Source organism: Meyerozyma guilliermondii, genomic scaffold, assembly GCF_000149425.1.
Source record: "Meyerozyma guilliermondii ATCC 6260 scaffold_2 genomic scaffold, whole genome shotgun sequence".
Taxonomy (NCBI): domain Eukaryota; kingdom Fungi; phylum Ascomycota; class Pichiomycetes; order Serinales; family Debaryomycetaceae; genus Meyerozyma; species Meyerozyma guilliermondii.
The window spans coordinates 1212562-1229311 of NW_001809799.1; the positions used below are offsets into that span (position 1 = coordinate 1212562).

General features: G+C 43.7%; 15 protein-coding genes across 15 annotated transcripts; 5 read left to right on the plus strand and 10 right to left on the minus strand. All coding sequences in view use genetic code 12, as the record gives it.

Moving 5' to 3' along the window:
* Positions 1-66: 66 nt before the first annotated feature.
* On the minus strand, positions 67-615 carry MSS11 (Mss11p; the record flags this gene model as incomplete). The annotated part of the gene is made up of 1 exon (XM_001486162.1): positions 67-615. One exon carries the CDS (start codon positions 613-615, stop codon positions 67-69), a length of 549 nt encoding a protein of 182 aa, XP_001486212.2.
* A 550-nt stretch (positions 616-1165) lies between these two features.
* On the minus strand, positions 1166-3241 carry PGUG_01884 (uncharacterized protein; the record flags this gene model as incomplete). Its single annotated transcript, XM_001486163.1, has 1 exon — positions 1166-3241. One exon carries the CDS (start codon positions 3239-3241, stop codon positions 1166-1168), a length of 2076 nt encoding a protein of 691 aa, XP_001486213.2.
* A 413-nt stretch (positions 3242-3654) lies between these two features.
* GAT1 (Gat1p) lies at positions 3655-5361 on the plus strand (the record flags this gene model as incomplete). The annotated part of the gene is made up of 1 exon (XM_001486164.1): positions 3655-5361. One exon carries the CDS (start codon positions 3655-3657, stop codon positions 5359-5361), a length of 1707 nt encoding a protein of 568 aa, XP_001486214.2.
* A 57-nt stretch (positions 5362-5418) lies between these two features.
* On the plus strand, positions 5419-5790 carry PGUG_01886 (uncharacterized protein; the record flags this gene model as incomplete). Its single annotated transcript, XM_001486165.1, has 1 exon — positions 5419-5790. The coding sequence occupies one exon, from the start codon at positions 5419-5421 to the stop codon at positions 5788-5790; it is 372 nt and encodes a 123-aa protein (XP_001486215.1).
* Positions 5791-5947: 157 nt separating this feature from the next.
* Positions 5948-6448, minus strand: PGUG_01887 (uncharacterized protein; the record flags this gene model as incomplete). Its single annotated transcript, XM_001486166.1, has 1 exon — positions 5948-6448. The coding sequence occupies one exon, from the start codon at positions 6446-6448 to the stop codon at positions 5948-5950; it is 501 nt and encodes a 166-aa protein (XP_001486216.2).
* A 725-nt stretch (positions 6449-7173) lies between these two features.
* Positions 7174-7626, plus strand: PGUG_01888 (uncharacterized protein; the record flags this gene model as incomplete). Its single annotated transcript, XM_001486167.1, has 1 exon — positions 7174-7626. One exon carries the CDS (start codon positions 7174-7176, stop codon positions 7624-7626), a length of 453 nt encoding a protein of 150 aa, XP_001486217.2.
* A 46-nt stretch (positions 7627-7672) lies between these two features.
* Positions 7673-8068, minus strand: ERV1 (flavin-linked sulfhydryl oxidase; the record flags this gene model as incomplete). Its single annotated transcript, XM_001486168.1, has 1 exon — positions 7673-8068. One exon carries the CDS (start codon positions 8066-8068, stop codon positions 7673-7675), a length of 396 nt encoding a protein of 131 aa, XP_001486218.2.
* A 240-nt stretch (positions 8069-8308) lies between these two features.
* Positions 8309-8941, minus strand: PGUG_01890 (5'-deoxynucleotidase; the record flags this gene model as incomplete). The annotated part of the gene is made up of 1 exon (XM_001486169.1): positions 8309-8941. One exon carries the CDS (start codon positions 8939-8941, stop codon positions 8309-8311), a length of 633 nt encoding a protein of 210 aa, XP_001486219.1.
* A 191-nt stretch (positions 8942-9132) lies between these two features.
* RPL28 (60S ribosomal protein uL15) lies at positions 9133-9483 on the minus strand (the record flags this gene model as incomplete). Its single annotated transcript, XM_001486170.1, has 1 exon — positions 9133-9483. One exon carries the CDS (start codon positions 9481-9483, stop codon positions 9133-9135), a length of 351 nt encoding a protein of 116 aa, XP_001486220.1.
* A 368-nt stretch (positions 9484-9851) lies between these two features.
* Positions 9852-10730, minus strand: HGT18 (Hgt18p; the record flags this gene model as incomplete). Its single annotated transcript, XM_001486171.1, has 1 exon — positions 9852-10730. The coding sequence occupies one exon, from the start codon at positions 10728-10730 to the stop codon at positions 9852-9854; it is 879 nt and encodes a 292-aa protein (XP_001486221.2).
* A 28-nt stretch (positions 10731-10758) lies between these two features.
* PGUG_01893 (uncharacterized protein) lies at positions 10759-11295 on the minus strand (the record flags this gene model as incomplete). Its single annotated transcript, XM_001486172.1, has 1 exon — positions 10759-11295. The coding sequence occupies one exon, from the start codon at positions 11293-11295 to the stop codon at positions 10759-10761; it is 537 nt and encodes a 178-aa protein (XP_001486222.2).
* Positions 11296-11378: 83 nt separating this feature from the next.
* Positions 11379-12785, minus strand: ZCF11 (Zcf11p; the record flags this gene model as incomplete). The annotated part of the gene is made up of 1 exon (XM_001486173.1): positions 11379-12785. One exon carries the CDS (start codon positions 12783-12785, stop codon positions 11379-11381), a length of 1407 nt encoding a protein of 468 aa, XP_001486223.2.
* Positions 12786-13206: 421 nt separating this feature from the next.
* ARC1 (Arc1p) lies at positions 13207-14319 on the plus strand (the record flags this gene model as incomplete). Its single annotated transcript, XM_001486174.1, has 1 exon — positions 13207-14319. The coding sequence occupies one exon, from the start codon at positions 13207-13209 to the stop codon at positions 14317-14319; it is 1113 nt and encodes a 370-aa protein (XP_001486224.2).
* A 128-nt stretch (positions 14320-14447) lies between these two features.
* PGUG_01896 (ribosome dissociation factor) lies at positions 14448-15566 on the plus strand (the record flags this gene model as incomplete). The annotated part of the gene is made up of 1 exon (XM_001486175.1): positions 14448-15566. The coding sequence occupies one exon, from the start codon at positions 14448-14450 to the stop codon at positions 15564-15566; it is 1119 nt and encodes a 372-aa protein (XP_001486225.2).
* A 70-nt stretch (positions 15567-15636) lies between these two features.
* On the minus strand, positions 15637-16176 carry PGUG_01897 (uncharacterized protein; the record flags this gene model as incomplete). Its single annotated transcript, XM_001486176.1, has 1 exon — positions 15637-16176. The coding sequence occupies one exon, from the start codon at positions 16174-16176 to the stop codon at positions 15637-15639; it is 540 nt and encodes a 179-aa protein (XP_001486226.1).
* Between the last annotated feature and the right edge of the window lie 574 nt (positions 16177-16750).

Sequence of the window (16750 nt, forward strand, 5' to 3'; positions counted from 1 at the left end):
TATTTGTTTTGATCGAGCGAGCTATATACAGTACCAGATAACGGTTCCCAAAACCTGGGGTAAACTTCAAGAAGGAAGACTAGGACCAGAACCCATGTTATGTAGCCAGTCGTCCATGAAAACCAACGGGGGTTCAGACTGGTGTAGTTGTTGTGGATTCCTTAAAATTTGTTGTCGTACAGCTTCACGTTCTTGAATAAATCTTGAACGATCGATTTCAAATTGCTGATAAAGATTGGCATGCAGAAGCTGCTGAGTCTGGAGAGGATGTTGGTATTGGTGTGGCTTTTTCCGTTCTCTCTGTACATTTGCGGCTTCCGGATGGACCAGTAATTGACTTATACTCACCAAATGATCATAGACTGGATGTGTCGGTGCCGATTGTGGCATTAGAGTCCAAAGAAGAAGCCACCAATCCCACAATAAATTTTCACTTGTGTGTGATGGAGGGAGGTTTGAGGTAAACTCATGGAATTCGGGATCTCGTGGAACGGGAGATTCGTTGAATAGTTGCATGGCAGAACCCCGAAGATTGTTCTCTACCATATAAGTGTACAAGTGAGCCAAAAAGAGCTGATGGCTATCCTGGGAATAAAGGTCGTTTACTCCTGTCATCTGTGGCAAATCAGGTTAACAGAGACAAATTTTTAAGGAAAAAGTTTGAGACTTTAATGAAATTTCAGTGAGTGATAAACTGAGGCAATACTTCAATAACTGTTGATGGACCTTATTAATCAATATCTGGAGAAGCACGATGTCCAGTGACAGAGTGGTGTTGGTGGGGCTTGTGGAACTTTTACCAAACTTTCGATGAGTTTATTTTTTAGGCGTTAAAAATATTCGTCAAGCCGCAGTCACGCTGTGAAAGGATTTCAATCGAATTTACTTTTGAGTATCAAATGTAGCTTATATATGCAATCTCTGGATTATTGCTCTGATACCAGTGTCCGTTTCTCAGTCTAGTTGAGATGGACTTATTTAATTTTTGGGGTTTGCGCTACCCAGAGATGCCCGGGCTCAGGGGCCGGGATTCATGAGGGAATTCCGAAACCGAAATCTGGGGTCGGCACGTGCTCTATAAACTTTGAAACGACCTAAATGGCCAACTAAAATGTTGGTGAAAGTGTTTTAGGCATATGTATCATCTGCTAGATTGTCTAATCCGTTATCTAAATTTGCCGAAAGGAAGGTCGGGCACCGTATTGCCAACGTGGTTCGCTTCCTGCAAAAACTGCGGAGGGTATCGTTCATCATCAAACACAGGCACAAAACGGCAACAATTTCGCTCGTAGTGTATTCCTTGGATCATAAGCTTGTCTATATTTCGAAACACCCGAGCCAAAAAACCGACAATTGGTCGCAATTGATGTATAAGATAAACAATAACGAGATTATCGATATTATTAGGATCTTCGGCTCGAGGGTCATTGTCAATGTTACACTCACATTGAGTATCGGTATGAAAGTGGTGATGTAAAGCATGGGGTTGTCCACGATGCATGGGGTATCTATTGTAGTTGTAAGTGCGTTGCTTGATGGGAATACACACTTCCCTATCGGTTTGCAACTTGCTAAGAATATACCCCAAGATAACATAGTAAGCACTAAAATCATCGTGGTTTGGTAAAGGGAAAAACAAGTCCCTAAGCCTTTCTAGCACATGATTGCATCCCCAGCAAGTACATGTATGCAACAAGGACTCATAGAATTCTGGCTTGTAATAAATGAAAGAAGTCACAAAGTCAGGAAGTTGAAGCACTCGTAATGGATTGTTCTTCTGCTGGCCAGTATAGATACTCAATATGAATGATTCGAGCAATTGCTCATTCATCTTGTTGAGAGTGGTACTGGATAAGTCGAGAGCTCCGTCAAAAATCTTGAATCCGGGCGATGTCAAGTCGAGCGAGAGTCGTGATACCAGACTCAAGGTTCGAATAAACCGACCTACAGGGCGGATGATGCCCTCCAACAACTGCTGAGGACGTAACCATTCATAGTTGGGAAATAACTCCACCTCGAGACTGGTCAAATTGGGAAGTCCTTGGTGGTCTATCAGGTATGATGCAAAATCGTTGAAAAATCGAGGAAAGCAATCACAGCTCCGGTTTCGGTGTTCAACACAATCAACCTTGAGAAATAAATGAGACAACCGAGTGAGATCGATCTTGCTATCAATAACATCGAATCGAAGTGTCTTTTCCATCGCCTGGATGTAGTCATTATCATCAATTTCTGTGATAGGGGTCCTCTGACCTGGAAGAATTAAAGGTATTATATCGGTAGCCACTCGCTTGTTGTGGCAGTGGTATAAGCTGAAGCCCTTGAGCTGAAGTTTTAATCGTGAATCATTATTATTGGGAAGCTTTAATAAGCGGATCACCTCAAGTCCAAGGTGACGATTTGTACGACACGTCAAGGTGAAGAGGGAATTAATGCAACTGAACTCGGGGGAATCTAGATCGATTGTTTTAACACGTTCGAGCTCGTATTCATCGAGCATCATGAAAAGGTTGGTGATGCCTGGAGGCACTTTCGGAGTATGCAAATTTGTGAGATTTGTGATAAAGAGTTTGAAGATTTGATTGCGGATATTGGGATGGTGAAGAAACTCGGTCAATTGACGCATTCCATTGGAAAAGTCAATAAATGTAATGTGCAAGAAATTGAGCTTGGTTGACTGGTTTGCGAAATGCGTCATCAATTGAACCTGAAGTGTATGAAGATCCAAATCAAATCCTGCCAACACATCGGACGAGCACTTGTCAAACACAAAAAACTTGATTCTTTGTACCATTTGAGGATTCCGCATCATTTCAAGGTAAAACTTGATGAATGATGATGGTTTTAAAATGAGGGCAGAATCCATGTACTTGATACCATTGTCACGTATAAACAATTCCGTACTCTGACGGTATTTCACCGGAACCTGAGGGTTTAAAACCACCGTTACCCTTCGGTAAAGTCGGTCTATGGCTAGAGGGTATAACAGTGAACATGATAGAGCCAAATTGACCAATTCGAATTGTGAAACATGTTGTAGAATATCCATAATGATCTGAGGAGAAAGTCTTCTTACTAATGAGTTTTGTGGTTGAACCTCGTACCCATTGACACTAGTTCGGTTGCGAACACATGGAACTACTTCATCCTTCTTGTGATGGAAATTGCGGGGCACCGGTAATTTAGGCGAGCCTAGACGGTGATCGCGATTCATAAGACGAGGAACAGACAGCTGTGACATGTCAGAATGCACAATGGGTTGAAACCCGTAGTAGTTGTTTGATAATAGTGCAGGATCACTTGGGGTTTACTACCAGGACTAATTAATAAGCTTATATGGAACCACGATTACCTCAGCGCACCGGTAAGTTGGTCCCGGCTTGCCTGCAGTCTCGGACCGGATCCTGCGTCGGATATAACACCTGCGTCCGCGACAGCCGCGAACGGTCCAATTATTGTGTGCAGACCAGATTACCCAAGCCGTTTGGTGTCTGCACGCCGCGTGTTGTCGGCGCCAGCGTTATCGGTTATCGAGCCAATCACAATTCGAAATTCATCGCGATTATGCAGGCGGTAATATGCAGGTTGGGTCGCCTACCTAACTTTGACAGGGCAAAGCCAGTGTTTTGACGTATTAAACACGATTTGTTGGTGATGGATAAACACACCGCACAACGTCCGTCGCAGCTGTCGCGACGCACAGATGGTATAGGATTATCCAAATTTCTGTTCAATTTGGATGCTGATTCTAGCCCGATTTCCATGAGCGATATTATGAAAGATGACACAACCTCGGCCGAAGGATTGTGGAAAATGTACCACCGAGCCAAGGAGTCGCTCCCGTACAAGCTGCGCATAGAGAATCTCGCGTGGCGAATGATGCATGCTCGAGGATCAGAATCTCCAGAACAAAGTATACTGAGTCTGTCACCCGCGGCCGATTATGATTCCAATCCTCAAATGGGACCATCTGAACTGACTTCGGCTTCGGCGGTTGATGATTTTGATTACGTGGCGCACATTCGTAAGATGGGCCAGGAAGAAGAAGAGATGTCTCGAAAGCGGCCGGCTCCGTTTTCACCACAGATCGTGGCCCACACGCCTCAGAGTAATCATAGCATCCACCCAGCCCAGGCACACCAGCCCACCATCCATTCCAACTTGTCGGCGGCGCTCCGAGACCAACCAGTGACCCACCAAGATGACCTTGGCGCTTCTGCGTTTAGCTTTTCTCTCGATCCACTCGCATTCGAAGGTCCTGGAGTCCAGGATTCCGACTTCGACTCGGTCCACCCACATTCGCTTCCCGCTACGGCACCACCATCGCACTTTATGTCGTCGTCGTTCACCATGGGCCCATCTTCAATGCTTAATAATTGGGACAATCCTTCTCAGCAGCATCCTCACTTGGTGCGCCAGGATAATTCACTAATGAGTCTTCCAGACCACTTTGACCGATCTCATTCCAACACCCCGGTTTCAATGCCTCAATCGTACGCTTCGTCGCTCGCATCGGATATCACCGCACAAACTTCCCTTCCGTACCAGATCCAGCATGCTAATTCTTTCACATCACCAACATCGGCTCGAAAAGGTTTTGACACCGTAGGTCCTGTGTCTTCGTCACTTGCAGGATACTTCGACAGCTGGTCCGGTTCTGTGTCTGGTTCTGTACCAGGTTCCATATCGGGTTCCATATCTGGTTCCATGCAACCGATTAATACCTCCCAAACCACTCGTAGCAATAACGTTACCCCAACCGACCAAACCTCGAGTCTTCCTTCCATGAGTCCCTACGATACCAATGCCAAAAGCAAGAAAAAACCACCCAAGAAAAAGCAAGCCGTTTCCACTAATCCTTCATCCCCGGCTGTGTCAGGTAAACCGGGTCTGGATTCGGTATCTTGCACCAATTGTCATACTCGAACAACTCCACTTTGGCGGCGTAATCCTCAAGGACAACCCTTGTGCAATGCGTGTGGTCTCTTTCTCAAATTACATGGCGTTGTACGTCCTTTAAGTCTTAAAACTGATGTTATCAAAAAACGTCAACGAGGACTGGGATCTACCACCAAAAAACCCACATCTACACCATCGAAAGATGGCGATGATTTAAACCCAACCTCACATGTGAAGGATGAACGCAGGAAGTCTAATGCCAGAAGCATGCTGAAACCCATTAGTACTGAAAAATCGGTTCCTTCACCATTTCCTCTCAACTCACACGAACTCGATCCCATAGAAGAAGTTGAGAAAGACAAATCATTCCAGCCTCATCTTGTACACGATGACTTGATGAATGGCCAAGACGATCGGAACGGTAACAATGGCAATTGGGACTGGCTCCGATTGACGTTGTGATAGAGTAGTGTACAAAACAGTTTATATATACGCCCTAAATAATATTAGAAATCTTGAATGGCAAAAGTAATTATTCAATTTTGTTCCAAGTGCAAATGGCACAACCGTGCCGTATGGTACCTCCAGGAAATTATGCAAACATTTGGTGAAGGTGAACGATTCATTTCAGAAATTTCAATTCAGCCTAAAATTGATGAACCTGGACTTTTTCAGGTACTCGTTCAAGCTGATGAGGGAGAACCAAAAATCATATACAAGAGAAAGTTCAAGAAGGATAATGGTCCTCAGGATGCTCCATACTACTATGATGGGTTTCCTGATAGTAAATTACTCAAAACGCTAATTCGAGATGAACTTTTTCCAAGTGAAAAATTGGGCCATGTAGATGGGCATGCAACATTGACTTGTGAAAAATGTGAAAAGGAATAGAGAAGGAAACAGAATTCTGAGAAAACTGAACGAAAACTGAACGAAAACTGAAGAAAATGAGCTAAACTGAAAAACTGAATGAACTGAACGAACCAAATGAAACTGAGAATGATTTTGTAACCGAATACTCAAGACTATAGTACACTGCTATTTTCTGTTAATCTACATTGGGTATATCGTCCCACCCGTTTGGTGCCACCACATATGGTAACGAAGATCCAAGGGTTCCGAAATGCACAGCATGGTTGGGTAACCCAAGCATGGCTTGATATTGTTTCATGACAAATGTTGGTGATACGTTCTTCATACCAGTAGACGAGTTTGAGGCGCCAGCACCCTCATCATTCTCGGATTTCGGCCCTGGGTGTCGGCCACCTTCATAAGTGGTTTCGTATCGGCGTATCAGGGACCTACTATTTATCTCTTTTGTCACCTGTTTCCATTTATATTTCTCTCCATTGACAAGAAATTCCCTTAACAACCGAATATCGTCGTCGGAAAACTTGCTATTATAACTAAGATTAGGGGCTTCAGTGGGAATTGTCAGTGGAAATCCCAGTATGGTTGGAGTATCAGTAGGATCTTCAGAGTTATTAGTTTTATTCCAATTTTTGTACATATCCAGCGTTGTTGTCACTTTAGTCTCGACATACAACATTCCCAGTTCTTTGTTATGTATTCGCTGTTCCGGTTTATTGTCACAAATATGATTTTTGCTGATTCCAGATGACCCGCCTCAAGCCGCTGTGCGGGACAAACGCACGAAATGCCTGCAGGATGCGTCGTACTTTGACAATTCACCATCGACCCGAAACCCTAAAAATTTTAAGGTTTAAAGTCATGTTTTCCCCGGTACCTCATCACCTCGAGTTTAACGGGTTCAATATATTACTTATAGTTTTTTAAATGGCTCTTTTGTTAACAAAACTATATTACTGGCCGCTCGTATTTTTTAAGCGCTCTCCAAGATTCATGCAGGGTCTCGTATATGCAGTTGCGAGGTTAAAATTACTTATTGTTATTATATATGTCTTCACACGGCTGGTTTAGCCGAATTATTTAACAATATAAAGACAACGTATTTTATAGTGCTCACGTACAGCGAAAACCATATGTACAGCGGCTAAAATTAAAGCAACTGAAACAGAAAAACATTATTTTTTTGCATTTGTTGTCTCTGTTACCCCTTTGTGTTGACCCTGGCTCCATTGCAATTGGAAAGCAATTGAAATGAATTGGAAATGTTTTGAGCGATGTGGAATCAACCGTGGTTGAAATTTGTCGTTATTATTTAAAATAATCACAGCCACCAATGTTTTCCTGCACCACCAACCACCGCAATTTTATCCTGCACCCCACAAAGTTAACTTGCTAACCTTAACCATGTCACAATTTTACGCAAAAAGAACGTTTTTCAGCTGGTTTGCCGGCCGCAAGGCCATCTATCCACCCTCACCATCACAAATATCAACTTCAAACCGTCTTTTTCCAACTTATATTACCAGAACGGGCGAACTCCATGACCACCTTCTTGCCAAAGAACCACTTTTGGTCAATTTCACCATCATGGCAGACCCACAATGTAACAAACTCACCCAATCGCTCTTCGACGTACTCAGTAGTAGCAAACTTTATCCCAATGACTTTGCCGTCAACTTGATCAACGTATCGGCTGACGACCTCGAGGCTCGTGACATGATGCTTACCTATGGTATCAGCCACCTTCCGCTGGTTGTATGTTTGAAAAAGCAGTTATTACATAGCAAGTACGTTCCAAGTGATCTCAATCGACCACTAAACCAAGAGGTTATTGATTGGTTAAGTACACTCAAATAGGTATATACAGGTAATGTCTAATGGCACCAAGTCAAATAATTTGGTTCTAATTGTCCCAGCCATCCTTCCACCGTTGCTTCCACAAATTGCAGTCAAATTCAGGCTTTCCTAGCTTCTTGTTCACATCATTGTGTGCACGACAAAGCCATTTTCCGAACGAGTCCAGGTCGGTGACTTCTGGTTTGTTCTTCTCGACATATTTGTTAAAGTCCTCGGCACAAAACCAGCATGGGTAGAATTTTCCAAACAACGTGACAAACTGTTTCATGTCGTTTTGAGTGGTATCATCAGGTTTGTCTGGATAAGAAGCGGCAATTGAATGAAGTAAAGTCCATGAAGATCTTCCAAGTTGTTCTACATCTGGAGGATCCACTCGTTGCAGCTTAGTTTCTGGTTCTGGTTCTGGTTGTGGTTGTGGTTGTGATTTTGCCGGCTTTCCCATCACAGATTGGAAGTCTAAAAGTGTATTACAGGTGCGACATCTAGGTTAGTGGCAATAGCTATATCTATTTTTTCAATTACTTACGGCTTGCCATCTTTATCATAGACGATACGCCGCCCAGAAGCACCGAAAACTGGTTTGTCGCTGGTGGTCTCAGCTTCGTTTGTCATGGGCTGACAAATTAAGTTCGCATTGCAAAAACGTCAAACCAATGGTATATGCGCGGTGCACCGGATGCATCTACGAGAAGAACTGAGTTCTTTGACGAATCACTTCATCACACAATTCGCCAATTTCTGCCGTCACAATGCCGTCACGAGACTTGTAGAACTCGCTGAGGTCGTATTTGGCACCATACTCTTGCTCGTAGTCCCATGCTTGTTGGATCATTTCATACTTATCGATATCCTTCACATACCGGGCTTCTATGCATCGAATCTCTTCATAATCCATCCAAAGCTCGACCATTTCCTTGGCAAACTGCTCATTATACGGCGTGATAATGGAGGCCAAATATTGGATGGTGGCGAGTTCACGACGATGTTTTTCCTGTTTGGGCACCCCACCAAATGGAGTAATATCTCCCACCAATGATTCGGCAATGTCATGAATAAGGGCTATTTTGACACATTTGTCCAAATTGATGTCCCTATTAGGCACCATCATGGCAATAATTGACATACGATACATGTGATCACTGATGGTTTCCGCTTTGGGTTCGGGAATATTACGATCTACCCAACCAGTACGTTTTTGGGTTTTTAAAAGTCGAATTATTTGCACAAATGCCAATGCATAGTTAACTGGAGCATTTTTGGGCACCAAAAGTGCCTTTATATGCTGTGGCACAACATCTTCTGGTTGCCAGGACATGTAAACAAGAAGAGATTAAGTAATGCGATGTGAAAAATTGGTAAGCTCGACACGAAGGAAACAAAAATCAAACTGAAACCATATATATATTTTGGTTCTACCAACCATTTTGTCGGTTTTCACTCGTCTTCCACTTCTTCCATTCTCTTTCTACATTCTACATCCATTTTTTCACTCGTTTATTATTACACCTAGGCAACCAACTCAACGACTCCGCCAACGGCTCTGATCTTTTCTTCGGCCAATTTGGACACAAATCTAGCCTTAACAATGACTGGAACTTGTGGCAATCTACCCTTACCCAAGACCTTTCCGTAACCGTGGGCCAAGGTGTCAATGACTGGGGCAGCAGATGAAGAAGCAGACTTCAAGTATTCGTCCTTCTTCTCAGCATCAACCAAACTCCACAATTTGTCCAAGTTAATCTCGGGTCTCCAGAAGTGGACTTTTTGTCTGTGAAAATATCTCATTCCGACCTTACCAAAGTAACCAGGGTGGTACTTGTCCAAGTTGGTTCTGTGGTGGTGTTGACCACCGGCCATACCACGACCACCGGGATGCTTTTCTGTGCTTTCCGATTCTACCGTAACCGGCAGAAACGTGTCCTCTGTGCTTTCTGGTCTTGGTCAATCTAGTTGGCATTGTTAAAGACTTAAGACTTTAAAGTGAATATAAAAATCTTTTCAGAGTGCGAGCGAGCAAGACGCGCACACGTGCAAGGGCTGTACCCTGGGACCGGTGCCACATGCAGGCCGCGTGGTTCCTGACCACCGAGCACCAAGCAGCGAGAATAGCGAGCCGCACGGAACCGTTGCAACCAGTCATCACCAGATGTTCTACAAGATATTCGAAAAGATTCGAAAAGGTTTAAAGATTCACTGAAGGTTTTGTTCATTTCGTTGTTCTCTTCCTACATTTGTCTGCCTTTCCACACCTCGTCGTAACTACTGGTTCCTTTAGTTTCAGGCACATATTTCTTCACAAACAAAAATGCCACCACACACATGAACGTAAAGATAAAGTATACTCCTCCACCGATCCACGAACTTTTCAACAATGGGAACAAAAATCCAACCACAAAAGTAGCAAGCCAATTCATCGTCATACCCCAGCTCTGCGCCAGCGCCTTTGCTGTAGGTTGTGTCACTTCACTAACAATGAGAAATGGAATTGGTCCTAATCCAAGGGCAAAGAACGTAATGTACGCAAAAGTTCCCACGATAGACAAGACAGAATTGGTTCCAATAATACCAAAACCCATCAATACCGTCAGTACAGCCATGGCACTTACCGACGTTAACAACAACGGTTTGCGGCCCAAACGATCCACCAAAGGAGCAGCAATAAACGTCACCACCACATTGACCACTGAAATGAGACAATTGATCATAATGGCATAATTGGGAAAGATAGATACAAGTACGGACACTCCATAGAAAATGATGGAGTTTATACCACAAAATTGCTGAAGAACCAAGATCCCCGTACCAACAACTTTGGAATTGTTGTACTCTCTGCTGGTAAGGTAGTTTTTCAATGGAACTTGAGTCAGTGACTGTACTGAATTTTCCAGTTCTGTCAATGGTACTGCCTCGTCTTCGTCACCATTTGCACCGGGCAATCTCCAGCTCTTCACCTCATTTCGAGCCAGTGTATAGTCGCCGCCACGAAGTTTGTGGATGATTGTGAACGCTTCGTTGGTATGACCATTATTTGCAAGCCACATGGGCGATTCGTCAATGATCAAAAGAACAGCCACAAAATCCACTAAACCGACAACAGAGCCCATAAGTAACAACTTTCGCCATTGGTTATTGTCACACCATGCCAACGCCAACACCTGGGTGAACAAAAATGCCCAAATTGACCGATGCCTGGTTCATTGCTCCCATTGCACCTTTGTAGTTTGTTGGAGCAATTTCGTTGATAAAGATTGATGTGATGACCAATGCCGCGCCAGCACCAAGCCCAGCAATAAACCGACCCAAAACAATGGTCCAGTAGCCATTGGCGGTTCCATTCATAGTTGAGCCAATGAGATAGAGAAGACAATGAACCAAGGATGCTCGCTTTCGACCATATTTATCGGAAACCGATCCAATATAAAGTGAACCTACCAAACCCCCAATGCCAAATATCGATGTGACCATACCAACTTGCAGAGTTGTTAATGGAATACATCTGGAAAACCCCCTACTTCCAAACCAAGATTCTTCATATGGAATTCGACCAGGTTTTGAAACTTCGCACGAAAGAATTGACTCAGGCAGGTTCAATTCGGCCATATGGTACCCAAACTGGAACGATCCGAGACATATCACCGATATGGTGGCTACAAGCTTCGAAGTGATCATTAGGTTGGTGATATTCTATACGCGGGGTCGCACCTATGCAGTGGGTGCAGGACATGAAGGTCTATATGGTAATTTGGGGCTGGTTATATTGGCAAAAAATTGCCAATTATCATCATTGGAATGCCGAAAACGTCTCTTTTGAGGGTCCAGATGCAGCTGGTTCGAATCTTGACGTCGGGCTTGGATGTCAAAAGCGTACACTCAGTCATGGTGGCTCCGAGAAAATCTCCAAATGCAATTTTCAGAAAGAGTTCAAAATACTCCACCACTGACTTGTCGTCCAAAAGCTCAACAATTAGTCGTTTTTTCTGGGTGATAAGTTCGGCTTTGGGCCATCCTGTCAAAACACAAAATTCGTCACCAACATAAGCTATTTCGCCGGTCCGTCTCCACACTATGGTAGGAGTTCCGCTGAGCTTGATAAAATTGTCATATGTGAGCAATGTTCTCTGGAAACACTGTTCCATAAAGATCAAGTCATCCTCTTTGAGCGCATTGGTACATGCTATGAACGACGGTCTGTACGCAGCCATCGATTCGGCCATCTTGACCAACATCTGCTTGGGGAATCGCGACCGCAAATACGCTATCAACGCATGGTATCCTGGCGTGTACGAGTATGGTTTGCGCACCTTGGCGTATATATCCTCTGGTTCAGCATAAACCAGAGCATAGTCTCCTCCGGGCAACGAAACGTGCGGGTTTCCATCTGGCATGAAGCCCATGGCATAAGACACTGTCAGCCGAGTATTTCGCTCGTGAATCACAGAAGGATGGGTATTTTTGAGTGTTTCGATCGCCATAACCACGTCGGGGTATAGCAGGATTCCAGTGGTTGTTGGTCCTAATACATATTGATTAAGAGCATTGTCACAAGCAATGTCTGTAGGAGCAGTATATGTTGTGGAGGTGCGACCGCCTGTTCCAGGGGATAAAGCAGGCGAGAGGGTGATGCTGTTGGGGGTACCTTCGTTGGAAGTGGATGGGTTGGGGAAAGGATGGACGTTTTCCAGAAGAATGTTCGACAAGGTAGAGTATTCCATATCGGCCGCCGATGAAAGAAAATTTGATTTCCGTTGTATTTGTTGCCCTGGGAGTGGGAGAAGTGTATTCATGGGATATTCTGGTTTGATTTCTGGTGACTGGTACCTTTGCTTTTGCATGGAATCTGGAGGGACATCCAAGAGATACTTTTTACGTTTTCTAGGAGCATCTTGGCATGTTGCCTGGAGTCCTTTCTGGACACATCGGGCACAAGGACGGTTTTCGTCGCAGAGTAAATGGGCTCGGTGACAATGTGTGCAAGCTCTAATGGTTTTTTTTCGTTTCTGTTTGTTAGTAAACATTAAAAAGAGCGGATTTTTTAAGAGGAAAATTATACGAAAAACGATGAGGGAGTTCAACGCTCCATAAGCACTAACTTTGTTGAGTTTGAAGCGAAAAACCGGGGTACTTACTGGTCTCTGTCCCGCCTCGGCGGGAGCGCTCATGGTGATCGATTTGATTTTTCGCGCGATAAGCTAAAGCGAGAGAGTGAGAGAGAAGTGGAGTAATGAGAGAGTGTAATTTGTGAAAAAATGAAGATTAAGGGTGATATGAGACAAATTGGTATTCTCAATCGATAATTTGGGAAGAGTTTTCAATTCTTCTTTGGAAATTCATTTTGGTGTATGAAAAATGATTTATAGTTTTGAAAATACAGAAATTTGCAAAAATATGCAACTTTTATTAATGTCAGTTTTTTTCAATTCTAGGCAAATGATTTTCTTATTACTCCAATTGACTCCTTCAAATTGACTTTTTCCAGTAGACTAAAGACTTCAATGTATTCTCTCTCTTTAACCATCCACCTCTTTTCTCTCTTCCTGCACAGACCCTACATATTTTCTCGCATCGTCGTTTGGCTTCACCATGACTGATTTACAATCCTACAAACCCGTTTCACTCTCCGACATCGATTCGGCGCCTGAAACTCAGTTTCCTGAGCTCAACGATGAACAAAAAGCATTAGCTGCTCAGTATGAGACCATTTCTGGTCGTCTTGACGAGAAGGAATCATTGACCTTGTTGAACGATGGATTACGAACCTCCACTTTTTTGACTGGAAATCAGCCCAGCAAGGCGGATTTGGTTGTTTTCAAGGCTGTTCTCCCTGTAGCAGCGCAATGGAAAGATACTGACAAAATTGCCGCTTACAGACACATCATTAGATGGGCCGATTTGGTGCAAAACACCTTGGTTTCGGTTCCAGATGCCAACAAATTGGTAGTAGACCACAATGTGGAGCTCCCCAGAGAAGTCAAGGAGAAGAAGAAAGACAAGAAGGACGACAAAAAAGAGGACAAAAAAGATGACAAGAAGGAGGAAACCAAGGCTAAAGAAGAGAAAAAAGCCGGTGGGGAACTCACTGAAGAAGAAAAGAAAGCTCGTGCTGAAGCTGCCAAAGCTAAGAAAGCCGCCAAGGCCAAGGCCAAAGCTGAGCTCAATGCTAAACAAGCTGCCACTCAAGCTCCTCCCAACCCAGCAATGGTGGATTTCAGAGTTGGTTTCATTCAAAAAGCCGTCAAGCATCCTGATGCCGATTCATTATACATGTCTACCATTGAAATGGGAGACGAAGATGGTCCTCGTACTATCTGTTCTGGTTTGGTGAAGCATGTGGCTCTTGAAGACATGCAAGAAAGATACGTGGTGGTTATTGCCAACTTGAAACCGGTGACCATGAGAGGTGTCAAGTCTTGCGGAATGGTGCTTTGTGCCTCTAAAGATGGTAAAGTTGAATTTGTTAATCCTCCACCAGGATCGAAGGCGGGTGACAAGTTGTTTTTTGAGGACTTTAACGGCACTCCCGAAAAGCAATTGAATCCCAAAAAGAAGATTTGGGAAGCGGTTCAGCCCAAATTCACCACTACAGAGTCGTTTGAGATCACCTACACAGAAGAGGGTAAGGAGCCCAAAAAGTTGGTCAATGAAAAGGGTGAGCCATGTAAAAACCTGACTTTGGTTGCCGCCAATGTCAGCTAATTTATAGACCCTAGTAATACAATGTAGGTTATTGGCTCTCGCGGAGTCGCTGATTAGCATGTCGCATCGCATCGCAATTCTACACTAATTCTACACTAATACTAGCAAGTCGCATAGTTTCTATTTTCATGAAGCTTGTTAAGCAATCGTTCGAGAAGGATTCGAGTGGCTTCATCACCATAGTCCCCCAGGATAAAGAAGATCTTTGGCAGATATACAATCTCATCCAAAAAAATGACGAGGTGAAACTTTCTACTCACAGAAATGTGAAAAAAGGGTCTGGCAATAAAGTGGAAAGAAAAGTAATGACGCTTCGACTTCTGGTAGAAGACATAGAGTACACTCCCTCAGATGAGGTGATGAGAATTAGGGGCAAGTCTATGGAGCCAAACGAATATGTTCCATTGCTGAGTTACCATACGGCTGAGGTTCAATTGAACAAATCTTTCACATTGTATAAACCAGAATGGGACGAGATCAGTTATGGAATCGTGGTAAAATCTTGCTCCATCGACGAAAAAGCCGAGGTTGGAGCGGTGGTTCTCGAAGAAGGAGTTGCACATCTTTGTCTTGTAGCCGATAACATGACAGTGCTTCGAAACAAAATAGAGAAACTGATTCCTCGAAAACGAAGAGGAGAAGATGGAGGAGGAAACCACGACAAGGCATTGGACAAGTTTTTTGACATGGTTGTTAAAACAATCTTGAGGAATTTTGACCTTGATAGACTCAAGGCGGTGATCTTTGCTTCGCCTGGATTCACTGCTCAGCTCTTGTTTGACAAGCTTATGGCCACAGCGGTCCGTGAAGAGAACAAGACGGTGATCCAGAACAAGTCCAAGTTTATAATTGCACATTCCCTGACGGGATATCTTCAAGGATTAGAGGAGGTTTTGCGAGATGGTAAAGTGCAGAGCAAATTGCTGGACACCAAGTTTGCACGAGAAGCAATGGTTTTCGAAGAGTTTCAGCGAGTACTCAACGAGGATGATGGTAGAGCATGGTATGGGCCCGAGGAGTGTGCCAAGGCGGTGGAAATGGGCGCTGTGCGTTATTTATTACTCACCGATACATTGTTTCGAAGTGATGATATTAATACTCGAAAACATTACATCAAAATGTCCGAAGATGTCAGAGCCACCGGTGGTGAACCATTGATATTTAGCAGCTTGCACGAGCTGGGAAAGCAACTCGACATGTTGACAGGAGAGGCTGTTCTCTTGAACTATCCAGTGGACTTGGAGTAGTAGCATACGAACATTCTTATAATTTGAATATTCATTCCCTTTCTTCTTTCTTCTTTCTTCCCTCCTTCTCTCATAACCTATTTACAATTTGCGGGTTAATTACACCCAATTTGTCCATATACCAGATATGTCCTCCACGGCGCCAGATGATCAAATCCTGAGTCACACCCAAACTTAGTCCCAAAAAAGCTCCCTTCTTTAAATAATTGGCACTCTGGACCCTGGAAAGCTGGTTATACCAAGCATAAGTTCCGGCAGTGATAGCAGCAGCTGCAGTAGTACTGGCAAAGTCGATGGTTCCTCGTACATAATCTATGATAGCCTCAGTGCCAAAAAGTCCCGTCACAGCTCCAGAATACTTGGCTCCTTGTACTAGAGCAAGCTTACACCCTCCTACAATCATAACGTAGTTTTTTTTCTTGTGGTAAAAATACCATCCTCCAACGGTTCGAGGAAGACGATGACTATTTTCGATCAAGTAGCGTAACGAGCCGATCTTTATACCTTCATAGAACCCCGAGAAGGCCCCTATCAATCCACCCACACTTGCAACGGCCCCTAGACGCTGGTAAGGAAAAAGATGGAATCGTTCATTTATGGCAGGATCCATTGATGAAGAAACAATCGAAAGCGCGAAACATTTGCCAATGAACCTAGGCCTATATATTTACTGATCTAAAATACTCTTAACAAACTCCACATAGTCGACATTACCATCGGAGGTCACATTGACTCCTTTCAACAATTCGTCCACCTCTGAATCAGACAACTTTTCTCCAATCGATGTCAATATGTAACGCAATTCTCCTACACCAATGTATCCGGTTTTTTCCTTGTCAAACACCTGGAATCCCTTGATATACTCTTCAGGCAACCCCAATGGCTTGAAACCGTCGGGTCTGTTTATGATCTTCTCGTAAGTCTTGTAGTCAAAGTCATCACCAGGAAGTTCTCTTTGTAACTCAGCAACTTCAGCAAGGGTTGGGTTTTGGCCAACAGCACGCAACAAGTCACCCAAGTGCTCGGCGGGGATCTTTCCTGTACCTTTTTTGTCAAAAAGGGCAAAAGCGTCTTTATAAGTTTTGGTATTCTGAGACTAGGTTAGTCAAAATTCGGGAATAGGACTGGAAATTAAAGTTGGTGATTCCTAGCACAGATATGTACTCCTGGGCTTATTTTGGACC